The sequence below is a fragment of the Diospyros lotus genome, chromosome 1, assembly GCF_014633365.1.
Source record: "Diospyros lotus cultivar Yz01 chromosome 1, ASM1463336v1, whole genome shotgun sequence".
Taxonomy (NCBI): Eukaryota; Viridiplantae; Streptophyta; class Magnoliopsida; order Ericales; family Ebenaceae; genus Diospyros; species Diospyros lotus.
In genome coordinates, this window is record NC_068338.1 from 53,800,862 (window position 1) to 53,816,948 (window position 16,087).

General features: G+C 42.3%; 1 protein-coding gene across 3 annotated transcripts in view; it reads left to right on the top strand.

Annotated features, from left to right (window-relative positions):
- Positions 1–16,087, top strand: part of LOC127800621 (protein CHROMATIN REMODELING 20) — a 79,067-nt gene that overhangs the window by 29,219 nt on the left and 33,761 nt on the right. For all 3 annotated transcript variants that reach the window (XM_052335537.1, XM_052335374.1, XM_052335459.1), the window contains exon 10: positions 9,777–9,860. In XM_052335537.1, the coding sequence (XP_052191497.1) occupies positions 9,777–9,860 (84 nt within the window). The remainder of the gene's footprint in view (positions 1–9,776; positions 9,861–16,087) is intronic.

The window sequence follows — 16,087 nt, forward strand, 5'->3', positions numbered from 1 at the left end:
AGATTTTTTGCGAATTCATAATGATTGCGCGTTTCGTTTATAGTCTAAACTTATGCATGCCTACATGTACGTTTTGCACTCTTCTACATGTCTTGTGTGTGTTCATGTATGCGGAAGAGCATAATGATGTGATGAGAAGATAAGTAGCTTAAACACAAAGCAGGGTAGAGATACCTAGCTACTTGTAATCTGTATAGACTTTCATATAACTTGCCAACCATGGAGGTTAGGGTAAGATGATAGTAAGGCAATATGGACTACCACTTTACCTCATGGTTGCACGTGGAGGATTGCATGTAAAGTGCGATCACCTTAAACAACGTACCTATTCTTCCCTGCTATTTATCCAAATACAGAAACCCCTCCCTAGCGTAGCAGTATAAAGGAATCCGGTCTATTCCGAACACCAGATTGTGAGATACATGTATTTATATAAGAAATTTAATATGATGCAAGCATTTGCATTAACATGCGACTTTAAGGAATCATATCGTAAGGCATACCCCTAAATTTGAGATAGATAAACCTATTAAGGCCTTATGATGTCTCCAACCAAGGATCGGTGAAGGATACTAGTGCTTTTGCTACAACTGGGAGTCGCGGATTACACTTTAACTCCTAGGCTGCCTGAACCTGACCACTTTTTCGGGATTTGGAGTGATTGCTTTTGTCTCGAATGATTTATCACGAAGTGTGGGAGAGGGACACTGAGATCCTATCCAGGTGTAGTCAGGTGAGGTCAAGCCAACAAGGAAGTGTCAAATTCACCCAATGGCACCCTGGTGCAACGCGAACACATTGCATTTACCACATCGATACTAGGTGAGTTCTACGATATTTCTTAAGAATTTGCCCATCATGCAAAACAAAGTTAAAGATAATGTCAAATTTTGTACCTCATGCTTTGAGGATGGATCATTTTGCATAACGGGTATTGCTTTTTCATGGGTTAAATGTATTGTCCTCGAACTAGAAGGTGGTGAGGGCTGCTCGATATTTTGCTTTTAAGTCTTGGCTCATAAAGTGGTGAATCTTGCGGTTATTACGTCGAAATTGCTGAAAACTGGGGCAGCTTGGCAGTGAGTCAGTAGAGCCTGGTAAGAAGAAGCTTGTGCTAGAGGATGGCACTGGAAAGGGCCAAGAGTTGCTCGGGGTGACAAGCCCTTCAATTAAGGGTTGGGCAATTGACAGAATTCCAAAAGAAAGATGGAAATCTTAGGAAGAAAGAGAATGAGAGAGGGAAAGAGAAGAGAACGAAAGAGATAGAGAAGAATTGAGACGAATAAGAGAGAAAAAGGATTTTGATTATTCTCCTTCTACAACAACCTTCTTTAAAGGTGCTTCTTTCAGTTAAGGCTAACTACCAGCCAAGGTTGGTTTAGGTTGTTCTAACTATCTAACCAATAGCTTGCTACAAATGGTTATAGTAGTTTCCCTTATTACAATTCTATCCTCGAGGTCGTAAAAGGAGGATGGCATGATCCGTTGTTCAAGAGAGCGAGAGAATATGCAAGGCAAAGCTCAATCCGCTATCTGGGAGAGTGAGAGAATATGCAGGGCAAAGCTTGATATGCTATTTGGGAGAGTAGGAGAATACCCCAGAAATCACCATAAGGAAGTCAGTCGAAGGGCCTTCGAAGCAAAGGGGACCCAAAAGGCCTTTGGAGGATATGGGACTTAAAGAGGAGGTGCTAGGAGGCTCCAAAGTGCCTTTCGGAAGAGTCTCCATTGTCCGGGAGAGTTGACGGGTGTCCAAAAGAGACTTGGTCTTCGTATCTACAAGGCAGGAAGCAATTAGAAGGCACGTGAGGATCTCTCCCGCATGTGCCCTCTGATGCCTAAGTCAGGTGCTGTTATGATGCTAAAGAAATGATGCTGATGTAGTATGATATGTAGATGAGGGCTTTGGAAAAGTGAGGGCTCTTTAGAAGAGGTGTTGGTGTGGTATGTGGATCGGGTCTTAGGCTTCGGGAATTAGCTCTGGGTCCTCGAAGATGTAGGGTTTAGGAGTATTTAGACCCCTCGAGGGACTGGGACAAGTGGCACACATGCATAGAGACACGTGGCAGGACCCTTCGGGTGAGGGTGCATGGGTGTTCGGGGTGTCCCGGGTGAGACTCGGAAGGCCAAAAGAGCCCCCCCCCCCCCCCCGAAGACTGGTCTTCAGAGGAAGGAGACTCCGAAGAGGGGCATACTAGGTTGTTAAAGAACAACCTGGGTTAAGTTGTGGGAGAAAGGTCCCCTAAAGGCCTTATGGAAGTAGCTTGATTGGATAGCTTACTAAGTAGTTAGGCCAAGCCTTCGGGGAAACAAATCCTTGAAGGGTCCCCAGAAGGATTGGCTAGGTCTTCGGGGGGCAAGGACCCCGAAGACCGGGAGGTGCCCCTCCTAGAGAACTTCATTGCTTCCGGGGTAGCTACGTTTCCAAGGGGTCCCCCGAAGGCTGCGTAGCAACACTAGTCCTCGATGTTTTGTGTATGTTTTTTTTTTTTTTGATCAAAGGTAAATGTATAAAGATCAAAAGAACTGTACAAGTACACTGGGCATACCCAGGAAAACAATCAGTGACCCATAGAGAGGGTCTCAAACTGAATCAAAACATGAGGATACAAAGTAAAAGTGACCCTGTATACTTGTGTTTTGATCCTACAGATGACAGAATCAATACAAGGCATATTGTCTTCAAAAATCTTCCTATTCCTTGTGTTCCAAAGGTAGTAAACAGTGCAGGCAAGAGCAATCCTCTTGACCTTGGCTTGCCACGATGATCCTCGAGCTTCTTTCTTTAACCATTTTAAAGCACTTGGAATAGTGCTCATGAGCCTCGATAGTCCCAGCCATTCACGGATGCTGCCCCAAACTGATTTGCTGAAAGGGCATTGAAAGAATAGGTGACTGTTGGTCTCCACATCAGTCCCACATAGTGCACAATTTCTGTCAATATCAAGATAAAGCAGCCTGTCCCTCGTAAGAAGCTTTGCTTTGGCAGCCAACCAAAGGGTGAAAGCATGCTTAGGCACCACACTCGGGTGCCATACATCAGATGCCCAAACCCTCAAAGGGCCTTTGTCGCAAAAGAAATTATAAGTGGCCGAAATGAAGAAGCGACCATTGTTGACCCAGCTATCTAAGCGAGCTATGGCAGCATCATTAGACCCAGCTTCTAGCAAAATTTTGTCCCTTATCCAGCGTAGCTTCTTAAGAAGAGGGGAGTCATCACTTCTGCCAGACCATGCTCACACGGACTGTCCCTTGAGATATTCATGAGATACCCATTTGACCCAAAGAGAATCCTTCTTTTGATGGATGTCCCACAGAGATCTGGCAAGAAGGGCAAGGTTCCAAACTTTAATATCTTTGAAACTGAGACCACCTTCTTTTTTAGGCAAACAGATGTCTTTCCAAGGCACAAGAGGGTGCTTGGAGTTCCAAAGGAATTCACGGCATAAACGGATGATGCGAACAATAACCGCTGAAGGAATAGGCAGGATGGAGAGCCAAAAACTCTCTACACCTTGAAGCACAGCACGAATTAATTCTGCCCTGCCAGCGTAAGATAGAGAGGCGGAGGACCATGCACTGGTGAAGGCTGCCATTTTGTTCACAAACGGGGCATAATGTGAGACTTTGAGCTTTTCAGCCGCAAGAGGGATACCAAGATATCTAAATGGCATGGACCCATTGGGAAAACCAGTTAGGCTTCGAATATCTTCAAGATCGGGACCCGCTATGCCAGCAGAGTATAGGCTGGATTTAAGGGCATTTGCTGAGAGGCCTGAAACAGCCCCAAATCCATTGAGGCAGTCCATGAGAATTTTTATAGAAATGGGGTCACCCCTTGCCATAAGAAGCAGGTCATCCACAAAAGCTAGATGCGTGATCCTCTGATCACCACACTTGGGATGGAAATTGAATTCTGAATTATTGGTTGCCACTTTGATGGACCTGGAAAAATACTCAAGGCAGCAAACGAATATGAAGGGGGACAGAGGATCTCCTTGGCGAAGCCCTTTTCTCCCTTGGAAAAACCCGTGCAAGCTGCCATTAATCATAAGGGAAAAAGAGGTGGTTGAGACGCATTGCATGATCCATAGTTCTGAAAGGCGCGAGGCGCAGCGAGGCGCAAAGGGTCCTGGAGCCTGAGGCGCGCCTTTGCGAAGCGAGGCGCACCTTTTAGAAAAAAAACTAAAAATCTTGTAAAATCATAAAAAACTATCAAATTATCAATAATAACACATGCATATCATTAATGTTTCATTATCTTCAAATTCTAAACTAACAACATCAAAGTTAATTCATTCATCATACAATTTCTAAACTAGAAACATCATCAAAGTTCAAACTTAAAGTCTCAAACTCAAACAAGTACCAACCATCGTGCAAAGTTCTAAACAAACATATAAACACTACAAGTCCACAATCAATAAAGAAGTTTTAATCATCATCATCATCATACCCTTCACCAAATTGAAAATCATCATCTTACGGTGCCATATTTTGCTCATCCTTGATTCCTTGTTATTTTTCCTCTTTTGCATGTACTCTCCAATCTCTTGTTTTATTGATGGAGGACATTTTGGAATAGCTTTAGTATTCTCCACAATCAATAAACACTACAAGTCCACAATCAAGAAAATGCTTTCATTTTGAAAAATGCTATTTTTCTAGGTTTGGAAGATTAGCGCATTTTTTCTAAGTCTGGAAGATTAGGGCATTATAAAGAGACATATAAGAAAATGTTTTTATTTTGAAAAACTAACTCCCGGTATTTTGATAGTTAATATTCATTGTTGTTAAAATGATTTTTAATGAATTTTTCAAGAAATAGTATTTATGTATTTTAGGGGTGGTAAAATCGCTAAATCCTGAATTTGTACTAAAATCAAAATTCTATTTTCTTATTGTTATAGATTTTGATTTTTTAGATATTTTTATTGAATCCAAATGGGGGGTACTTTCTTATTTACATTTATGTATTAAAGTAAATGGAAGGTAAAATATAAATAAAAGAAAATGTGGACATTTACTTAAACTAAAGAAATGTAAATAAGTAGTGATGTATACATGCTGAAACTGAGAAGAGGGGATGCTGGAGAGGAGAGAAAGAAATGATGCAAGCAGGATGCAGGCGCGGTTTTCATGAGGCGCGCCTCAGCGCCTCACCTTGCAAGGCGCGCGCCTTGCAGAAACCGCCTCGCCTCAGCCCAGGCGAGGCGCCAAACTGGCGCCTTGCGCCTAGGCGCGCCTTTAATAACTATGGCATGATCCACCCAATAAATTGCTGGGGAAAACCCAAACCGGATAGAGCAGCCTCGATGAAGACCCAACTGACGGAATCAAATGCTTTGCGAAGATCAACTTTGATCATGCAACGCGGAGAGATCCGCTTCTTGTTATATTTCCTGAGAAGCTCTTGGGCAAGATGAATGTTCTCAACCAAGCCCCTCCCCTCAATAAAAGCAGCCTGAGCACGATCAATGATGGAGTTCATAACAGGGGCCATTCTCGCTGCTAAGATCTTGGAAATGACCTTGTAGATGACATTGCAGCATGATATAGGCCTGAAATCTCCCACTGAAGGAGAATGGGAAGACTTCGGAATTAGCACGATAGCAGTGTGGTTGATCTGTTTAAGAAGGGAGGTGGCATTGAAAAATTCCAAGACTGCTTCGGAGAAATCAATTCCAATCGTGGGCCAAGCTTTCTTGAAGAAGCAAGAAGAAAAGCCATCTGGCCCAGGAGATTTACCATCACCGATGTCAAAAAGCGCCTCTTTAATTTCAACCATAGAGATGGGTCTGGCAAGGGCATCAGCCTGGTCAGAAGATACTCTTGGACCCGCATCAAAGACACTGAAATCAACCGGCTGGCAGCTGCTGGAAACACCGAGCAAATTTTGATAATAAGAAAGGAACTCATTGGCCACTTGCTGCTGAGAAGAGGAAATTGAGCCGTCATCCCTAGTGATCGATGCAATATAATTTCTCTTGGCATTCCGCTTGACAAGGGCGTGAATGAATTTGGTGCATTTGTCGCTGTTCATGATGTACTTGCATTTAGCAAGCTGACCAAGGAATTGCCTCTCAGCATTTTTAAGGAAGCTGGTTGATTTCCGTAACTCAGTCACCTTATTTTGGAGCTCATGGTTGGCAGGGTCATCATGCAGGGCAAGTTGAGCAACTTTAAGATCACAAGAAGCCTTATCAGCTCTGGCTGAAATATGGGTGTAATGAGCAGAGTTGAGCTGCTTTAAAGGCTCCTTAAGGCTGCGAAGCTTCTTACAAAAAATGAACTGTTTGGACCCAAAAAACTGATGCGACCAATGATGGCTGACCAGGGCTTGAAAATCATCGTGATCAGCCCACATATTGAAGAAACGGAACGGCCTGTTGGAAGGTCTAGAAGGATGGAAAAGAGTGACTAGGCAAGGGGAATGGTCAGATAAGAATCTTGACAGGAGAAAATTTGCACAGCCTTGGAGACCCTCGGAAATCCAGCAATTATTCACCATGGCTTTGTCAAGCTTACTCCACACCGAGTTGTTTGACCAAGTATAGCGACAACCAAGGGACTGCAAGTCAGAAAGCCCTGAAGAAACACAGCATTCTTCAAAGTCCTTGACTTCATAGGGGGTAATCTCTGAGCCATTACATTTGTCCTCGATGCTTAAAACGTTGTTAAAATCACCCAAGACCAACCAAGGGGAGGAACAAAGAGCCCCAAAGTCCCTAAGATTGCTCCATAATGGCCTCCTGTCGACAATAGAATGCATGGCATATACAAAGCTAATAGAGAAGGAAATAAGGGAAACCTTACAGATAGCTTTGCAATGGATAACTTGCGGAGAGATATCAATAGGTTCAAGAGCCACCTTCGACGAGTCCCATAGAATAAGAATGCGACCGGCTTGATGGGAGTGAAAATTATTCAACTCACTCAACCCTTGAAACCTGGTTGCCATGATCCTTTGAAGCTTCTCAGAATTCAGCTTACACTCTAAAATTCCCATAATAGCAATGTTATAACGATTCATGAGGTCCCTGACCCCGGAATGCTTAAGAGGCATATTAAATCCTCTTATATTCCAACTGGCACAGATCATGAAGACTTTCAGAGGGCCGGACCCCTCTTGACACTTTTCTTCAGGCTGGGGGCCTTAACCTTAGCAGAGGGACCCACTGATGCGGGCAAGGGACTCTGCACTTCTGCCATGGTTGCCTCAGCGGGATGATCCTCTTGGACCTGCCTTAGCCTACTACTTCTCTTCCTGTAAGTCACGATGGTGAATGGGCCCCCCGTGTCACTGTCCTCAATGTGCACCAACTGGGAAGAAGGAAGGTCAAGGGAAGAAGGAAGGTCAATGGCCTGCTCCACATGAGGGACTGATTGAGGCGGATCAGCAGAAGTGGAGGCAGAAATCACCTCCTGTTGGGACCCTGCCATTTGAACTGAGACCTTGCCCGCTTGGGAAGGATCAGAGATTTCCTTTCCTTTTGGGGAGGGATTGCTCTTATTCTTCTTCTTGGGGGTCTTCGATTTGGCAGCTTTCTTCTTTGTAGGATCAGGCTGACCCTTATCCGGCACTAAGGCATCAGCACTGACTTCGATGCATATATGTTCCTGCTCCTTTAATGGAGGATCCTTTTGCTGCATAGGATCTGGGATCTTATCACCCATCACAGGAACCAGCTCAGGGCTCTGGACAGGCCCCTCGGATGGAATCGATTTTTGCTTACTGGCCTTACAGCTTTGACGGGTGTGACCAAAAAGCATACAAAGAGGACAGAATTGTGGCTCGTACTCGTAAACAACACGCTGATGGCGAAGCTTACCACACGGCATCTTAAATGTGACCTCACGGACCAGGTCTTTAGACACATCAATCTCCACAAGAGCCCGAGCAAATGAAAGCCTCTCTTTAGTTGCTGTGTTTTTGTCGCTCGCAATAGGAACACCCAATCTTGATGCAATCCTACCAAGCAATGTTGGATTCCAGAAGTCAATAGGAAGGCCCGGAAATCTGACCCATAGAGGCAGATGGACATCCAGAGATTCATCAAAATCAAAACATTTGGGCATGACCTTTAGGAACAAGGGACGCCCAAATGCAAAGTACGGCCCTCCCCTGAGCACAAGGTCCCTTGATTCAGCATCCCCAAACTTGAAAACCAGCCATCCACTTGAATGGGGGAAATATTGGTATGGGATTTTCCACGAGCTGCATAGTTTCAGTAAGGCTTGTTTCCCTGGGAATTTCCCAGCAAAGTAGCCCACCAAACAATGTCCCAGAGCTCTCTCAACATTATCTACCTCCATCGGATCAATAACGAGCATCTCGCCACTGTTCTCAAATTTTGGTAGAGCGAAACCATGAACTTGTTGCTTTTTGGAGTTCTTAAATAGTCCCACCCATGGGCCTGAAGCTTTGGGAGCAGAAGGAACAGATGGACTATTCTCGCTGGGCCCTTCCACCTTGTTGACCGAGACAGCATCCTCATCCCCCAAGGTGCATGACTTGGTAGTGGATGATTCAGGTCCCTCATTATCTGGCATAGCTGAAGCACTTGTTGATAAAGCATCGCCATTAATACATGTTTCGACAGCTGGATCTGTCAAACCCGTTGGTGGAGCATCTTTACTGGCCATGAAGGATGACCGCAGAAAATAACAGCCACCTAGATGTCCAAAGACCCACAGTGGTCTGACATGGCCCGGGGCCCCCAAGAGCAAAGAGCGCTGGAACAGCAAGGAGCCTCCAAGGATGGAGGTCGGGGACCACCACTGAGAAGAATCAAAGGCGAACTTCACGGGTATTCACCCAGATGCACGCTGAAAATTCAAAAAAGTGGGAGGCGGGAATTTCGAAATTTTGAAAACTTTTGAAATCTGCTTCAATGGATCCGAGCGCTGACCCGTTGAACAGCCAATCCGCAGCAAATCACTGAAGCTAATTCGTGAACAATGAGACTCTGGACCAAGAATCACTGAACAACACTTGAAAAATAATTAGAGAAATCACAAAGTGAGGCAGCCGAATGTAGGAACACGGAAATCGCCCCCCCCCCCACCCAGCGAGACATTCTCTCTCTAACCCCACTTTTTGACAACAGGAATCTGATGTTTTGTGTATGTTTATTTGCAGAATGGTTGTTCCTAGCCTAGGAATGCAATAAAGCTTATCCATTCTCAAAGTCAGTGATCCTTAGCCAAGAATGCAATAAAACTCATCAATTCCCAGAGGCCACTAAACCCATTAGGTCTAACAATTGTCTGGACGCTTGACACAGGGTTGTTACAATGCTTTGTTATCCCACTAATGTCAAGTTAAGGATAGTTATATTGAAGGCAAAAAAATAAAAATAAATGTTCTGGCTTTATCTACATCTTGTTTATCCTTTGCCAAGAAGAAAGTATCTCAATTGCAACTTTCTTCCTGCTTTTTCCGTTCCTTGCTACCTGTCGCTTCTCTTTTCTTTAGAGCAAATGATTGAAACCACCCTCCTCATTTCTTCTCTTTTTATTCTCTTACTACTTTGTCCTCTAGAGTAGGGAATAAGCTGTGATGATACTAATGTACTATGGAACATTTTTTTATGTGTACATGCTTCTGAATTTTTATGCTTCTCATAAACTGTTTCCGAGAGTGTGATCTAGTTGGGTGTCATGATAAGAAATCAACTTGTTTTCATGTTTTATCAATTTGATTGCCAAACTTCTGGACCTACATGCATTATAGCATCACTCATAATAATGTCCATGCACAATAACATTGACAGGTTAAAGAGGAAGATGATGCAAATATTGATAGGAAACTTCAGCTTCGTTTGAAGCACAGGAGACAGCAAAACAAATTCAAACAGGTGTACTATTTGCTCTCTGTATTGAGAATTTTAGATTATCCTGTTAGTGGGTCCTATATATGCAAAATAATCTGAGAAAATTCTATTGTTTATTCTTGTTGACATTGTTTGTCTATGCACAATTATAGTATTGTGTTTTTTCAACCCAAACTTGATTCACCTAAGAACCTGTTAACTTGTTAACCTGCAAAATAACATTGTTTTTTCAACCCAAATGCTATGGTATACTTGTTAACTTGTAGCATTACTAGCTGTTGATTCTCTTTTTAATTGGTATCTGACATGTTCCGTTGCCTTTTCTTTCTTTCTTTCTTCTTTTTCTCTTAGGGGAGGGGTGGGGTTGGCTTTTCTTACTTCCTTTTTCCCCATAAATATGACTATCTTTCTTTTTTGTTTTTAATTAACAAAATCAATTATTTTAGTAGTAAAATGAGAATCAGAATATGTTAGGATCCTAGGGTTTGCCTAGGGTTTCAACAGAGAATTAGGGAAGATTTTAGGAGGAATTAAGGCAGAATTAGAGAAAGAGAGGGAAAAGCAGGAGGTGGAAGAAACAGGGAGATCGAGAGGGAGAATCAGGAGGGGGAAAGAGAGGAGGAGAAGCCGAGGGAGAGAAAGCAACATATCTGAGAGGGAGAGAGAGTTTGGAGAGAGGAAATCAGAAGATTCAATTGATATTTCTGAATGAATGCATCTATAACAACCCTAGTAGCTTTATATAACTACTTCTCCTATGCTAGGATTCTATTATACAGACAAAACAAAAAATACAAGTAAAATAACTACGGCTAACAACATAACATAATTAACTACGCCTCCTGAGGAATAATCTGCTACGCTCAACCCTAAGGTCTGTCATGACCCAAGGAACCATAGAAGGGCAATATAGTAATAGGTTGATAATAGTTGTTAAAAGATATTTTAGATATTTTAGCATTTGGTTAGAAGCACATGGGTCATGTTATGCAGTTAGTTAGGAGCAAATATGCCTATATAAGGCTATGTAAACGGATGGGATTTGCAGGCTTGAATGGAATGAAAGAAACTCTAATTCTCTCTCTAAGATTTCTCTCCAATCTCCCTCACGTTTCTTTCTTGTTTCTCCCCCCTTTCTCTCAATATCTCTCCCTCTTTCTACTGATTTCCCCCCTCCTGCAATTCTGATTTCTCTCCTAATTCCTATCATAATCCTAGTTAACCCTAGGAATGTGACAAATGGTATCAGAGCCAATCGTTCCTCGACTGTGATTTCGTTGATTCTAGTAGTGAATTCTGTTCAATCATGTATTGGACGCAGATTCAAGCCATTAGGATCCTAATGATAGTGATCGAATAAGTGAATTGCGGTGACCCATCGCGATTGGCTGGGAATTGTGGATTGCCGATCCACAACAAGTAGTGTAATCGGAGCCAATCCATTCAAGAGGCGGGGCTGGAGGCGCTTCCTAGTAGCAACTCTGACCACCGATTCAATAGAAATTATTAAGCGGCGTGTGAAGGTGAAGCAGATTCCAGAACTCTTGGGAGTTAGTTGTGTTTAACATTTAAACAAATTTCCAACAATTTTGGGTCGGAATTGAGGGCGAAGTTGGTCAGAAGTGACAGGCGTGAAGTGGACCAAGTCCGAGGCAATGCGGGCAGACCCAAGGCAATCGCAATTGTCCAAGATTAAGCAATCTTGGTTGAAGATTCAGAGTTGGTGATTCTAGGCAGCTCCTAGGAGCAATTTAGCGACAGAGAACCCATAGTTCCACTGGCCGATTGGCTTCGATGGTGATCAAAGCCGGTTTGGCGAAACTTTGGCAATCCTGGTTCTTCGCTTGAAGGCGATTCAAGAAGTAACAACTTCCAGTGAAGATGCGAAGGAGAAGTAGGAGGATTGGCTCGCAGCCAAGACTCCGGTAATCTTGACCAAACTTGAAGACGAGCAAGCCAGGAGGATTTGCGAACCGGAGTGGACGACGGGTGCAAGAATTCCATCCAAGTTGACGACACTGATAGGTGAATTGGTTGCGGAACGAAATGGATTACAGGAAGCAATTCGGGACACAACAAAGAGTGGATTGAATAACGGAGTCGATCCATTTTGGTGGTGCAATTGGAGTCAATCCATTCGAGAGACTGTGCTAGGGGCAACTTGGCTAATTGATTCCGACAGTCAGTGTTCGGATCTCCGTAGGCGCAATAAGAGGCAACTCTTGGTTGGGATTTCGACACTCCTTGGACGGTGATTGGGTGAGTGATTTTTGTGGGTTGGTGTGAGGCGATTGTCGCCCAGGAATTTTGGGCACTCCTGTCCGAGTCTTGAAGAAGAAGACGGCCATTGATTCTTGGGGTTAGATTTCGATGCATGAAGGTGATTGATGGCGGATAGGTAGTTGCTTCCAATCTGATTTTGAGGGTTATTGCTGGCTGATTCTCTGTAGATTTAATAGAGCCGTTGTTGCTCGAAGTGGAAGGGTGAAGCGGATTCAGCGGATTCCGTGTGGGAAGTGGATTCTTCCAACTTAGCTAGCTTGTTGATTGTTGGTGTTTGTGGTTGTGAATAAAGGGAACAAGAGGTTGATTTAGGCTTTGAAATTTGGTTAACTTTGTTTGAAGTAGGGAGGCGAAGTAGAGCCGGTGTTCTTCGGTTATTGAATTGCATTTGAGGCGAGTATAGAAACTGCTATAACAGGCAAAACAGAAGCATGTATAGAACTCCCATTCCTTGGCAGTCGAAGTATGTTGTTGGTGAAAAGTTGACCTTGGGGAGCGGTGCATATATGAAACCATTGGAGTCTCAATTGCAACAAAAGAATGTTACATTTTCAGTGGAAAATTTTTCTCGTGAATCCATGGGAAGCAGTGGAAGCATGAGGCACTTGGAGCCTCAATGGTAGCAGAAGAAGGTTGCAATTTCAGCTGGCAATAACAAAAATCAGGAGTAGTTTATTCAGAAGAATCAGGCTTAGGAAAGGTTGGATAATGTGTCTAGCCGAATTGACAAGGGAGCAAGCAATGGGATTCATGAAACGCGCGAGGAATTCGGTCGTATATTCCGTGAGAAACTACAGGAGTTTGCGATGATACTGACTAAGAAGTATCATTGCAACTTCCCGGTGGAATATTTCGATGATTATCACGGAAGTTTTAACAAAGAGGATTTACTTAAAATGGAGCAGCCAAAGCAAGAGTTAATACACTTGAATGTGCCGAATGAGGGTTGGCAGGAAAGAAATGAAGGGTCAATGAAGGGATTTACAGAAAAAGCAAGGTCCCTTGCATTACTGCGGGTGATGAGCCCATTACATGGAGAATTGGCTAATGTGGGGAATGCGATTGCGGGGAAAGCTAAGGATTCCTTGGCTTGGGTTAAAATAGGCAGCGAGAAGGTGGAAACAACACTAGTTGGAGGATATCTTACCATCGACATAAAAGATTATAGCATTGAACAATATGATGGTGTTGCTGCCATTTCAGAAGGGTCAAGCCAGATTGCAAAAGATGTTGATTTCTCTTCTAGCCAAGGGAAGTTTTCTGTGAATTATGACCTTGATAGTAGTTCTATCCACCAGTAGCAAATTCAAAGTGGTGAGGAATTCTTGAAGCCGGTTGTACCTGGGAAAAGGCTAAAGGAGACAATTGAAGAAATCAAAGGTTTTGTCAAAGGGAACAAGACTCCCAATGGTGTGTTGGTTCTTCCTTCAGTTGGCAAATCCGAATGCTTGTCTATTACATTGAAGGACAAACAAATGGCTGGAGAACTAGTTAGTCAACTTTTTGTATTCAAAACAACACACAACGAAGATGATGAGAAGAGGGGAACATATGTGGCAGTTGGTCGGTCGTGTGAGTTTTGGAATGATCGACATTTGAAGGCTGTGGGGTTGCAGATTTCAGCTGCTACCTGCGACAAGGAGTGGCTAAATTCATTAAAGGCATTTGATGTGGACACATTGACAAGTTTTGGCATTATATTGGATCCTCAAACTATGGGTACTAGCGACTTTAATTTGGTAGTTATTGCAAACCCAAGGGAAATAGTATGTTACTCTTTGGAGGAAGATGCAGCCTCGTCTGCAATGATTATCATTTTTGTTGAGAACCTAAAAATGAAGAAGAAGAGACCTAGAAGGAGGAAGAAGGAAAGAAGGATGAACCGGATAGAGAAGGATGGAATTGGATGAAGAGCCATGGCTACTTGTTGCAAGTTCTTGGGGACAAAAAGTCTTTCAAGGAGGGGGAAATTGTCATGACCCAAGAATCCATAGAAGGGCAATATAATAATAGGTTGATAATAGTTGTTAGAAGATATTTTAGATATTTTAGCATTTGGTTAGAAGCACATGGGTGCTATTATGCAGTTAGTTAGGAGCAAATATGCCTATATAAGGCTATGTAAATGATGGGATTTGCAGGCTTGAATGGAATGAAAAACTCTAATTCTCTCTCTAAGATTTCTCTCCAATCTCCCTCACGTTTCTTTCTTGTTTCTCCCTCCTTTCTCTCAATATCTCTCCCTCTTCCTACTGATTTCCCCCTTCCTACAATTCTGATTTCTCTCCTAATTCCTATCACAATCCTAGCTAACCCTAGGAATGTGACAGGGTCCTGACAGAATATTTCTTGTTTCAAGATTTGGGATGGCAAAGTTCCTGAAAATTCAGTTTAGATATATGTGAAAGTTCTAAAATATTAGCAAATTTATGCTTTATTGTTTCTGATGTTTTTTCTATGGGGAGGAAAATTTTGATGATGATGTTCTTGTCTGAACTTGGGGATATATTTAATTTTTCCCTGAATTAAATATGAGTATATATATAATAATAATAATAATAATAATATATTGCTAGAGGGTTACGTCAGTAAGGGCATCTAGCATAAAATTTTGCCTTGTTCTTCTTTCTCATGGATTTGTATTGTCAATGTGATTTGTAGAAGTTGATTGACATAATGCTGTGCCACCACCCTAACTTGGCTAGAATAAAATGCAGCAGCTGATGATAAGGATGATGGGCGCCTGGGGGGGGGGCACTACCACTAAATAAGTTATTACCAAACTTTTAGTTGCTTTCCCCCGATTTTCTTTGTTTTTCCATTTTTTCAAAGTGCCTTATCTATTGACTGGAGACCATTTTATACAACTCTTGGAGTTTGATGGTTCAGGCAATAGTTCTATTCACAAGATTGTGGTATTTTCCTGAGAATAGGGCTACCCCACCTAGTAGGAATGAAGCTTGTGATTGTTGTTAGGGAATAGGGTTTTTGAAATGTCCAGGCTGGTGTTGGCATTTACATGCTCTGCATCTGATGCTATACAATGATGAAGCAGAGCAGACCAGCTTTTAAGAGTAGAGTCTTGGGGTACTATTGTTGAATTTTCTGATGCTTAGTTGTACATTTATTGGTTCTCTGGAACCTTTCATTTTGTTTAGTTTATTTTCTTCTGAAGATATTTAGTGATATGTTTGTTTTATGTTTTTGAAATATGCCCCTTTTGCCCGTCTTGAATTTGGAAGGTTCTCCTTAGGGCAAAATGTGTCAGTAGTTATAAACAGCTAAATATTTGTTGACAATTACTTACTGTTTGTTCAAACTGTGCACATATGAACTGTTATGATTGAGTTCAGACATGTCATGGGAATTGTTTTCTATGTAAATGTGGATTATAGTACCCAGACATCTGTAACATACTTTACTTCTGCACGACTTTCTAAATACAGGCACACAGAGAGGCATGCATCATGTGATGGTCTGTGGAGTTGATTAGTTGATTGCCTAGTTCCACTATATACTGTGATATATGTCACTTCAGATTGGACTAGTTCCTTTGTATGTGGTTATTTTAGTCAATGTGCATTTATTATATATATCAATACTGTTAAGTTCCCACTACCATGAAAGGTTAGGCTGTTAGGAAAGAGACCATGATAATGTTTAACAAACTTCAAAACACTCTCACATGTTGCACTTGGGCAGATAAACCAAGATGTACCCACAAAATAAAAATGCATGACAAAAAGGGTAATGGGGAACGATCAGTTACTACAAGATTTTAACTTAGGACCTCCTAAAACTTAATCTGATATCATGTTAAGTGACCTTTAGTTTCAAAAGATTAATCTAAAGCCCAGCAATGCAAGTTGAGCTTTCTAATAAATACAATTCCCTTTCATATTCTTCTCCAGTCTTTTGGAATTTAGCAGTTCACTACTTAAAGAATAGCAAATAGATACAAAATACCT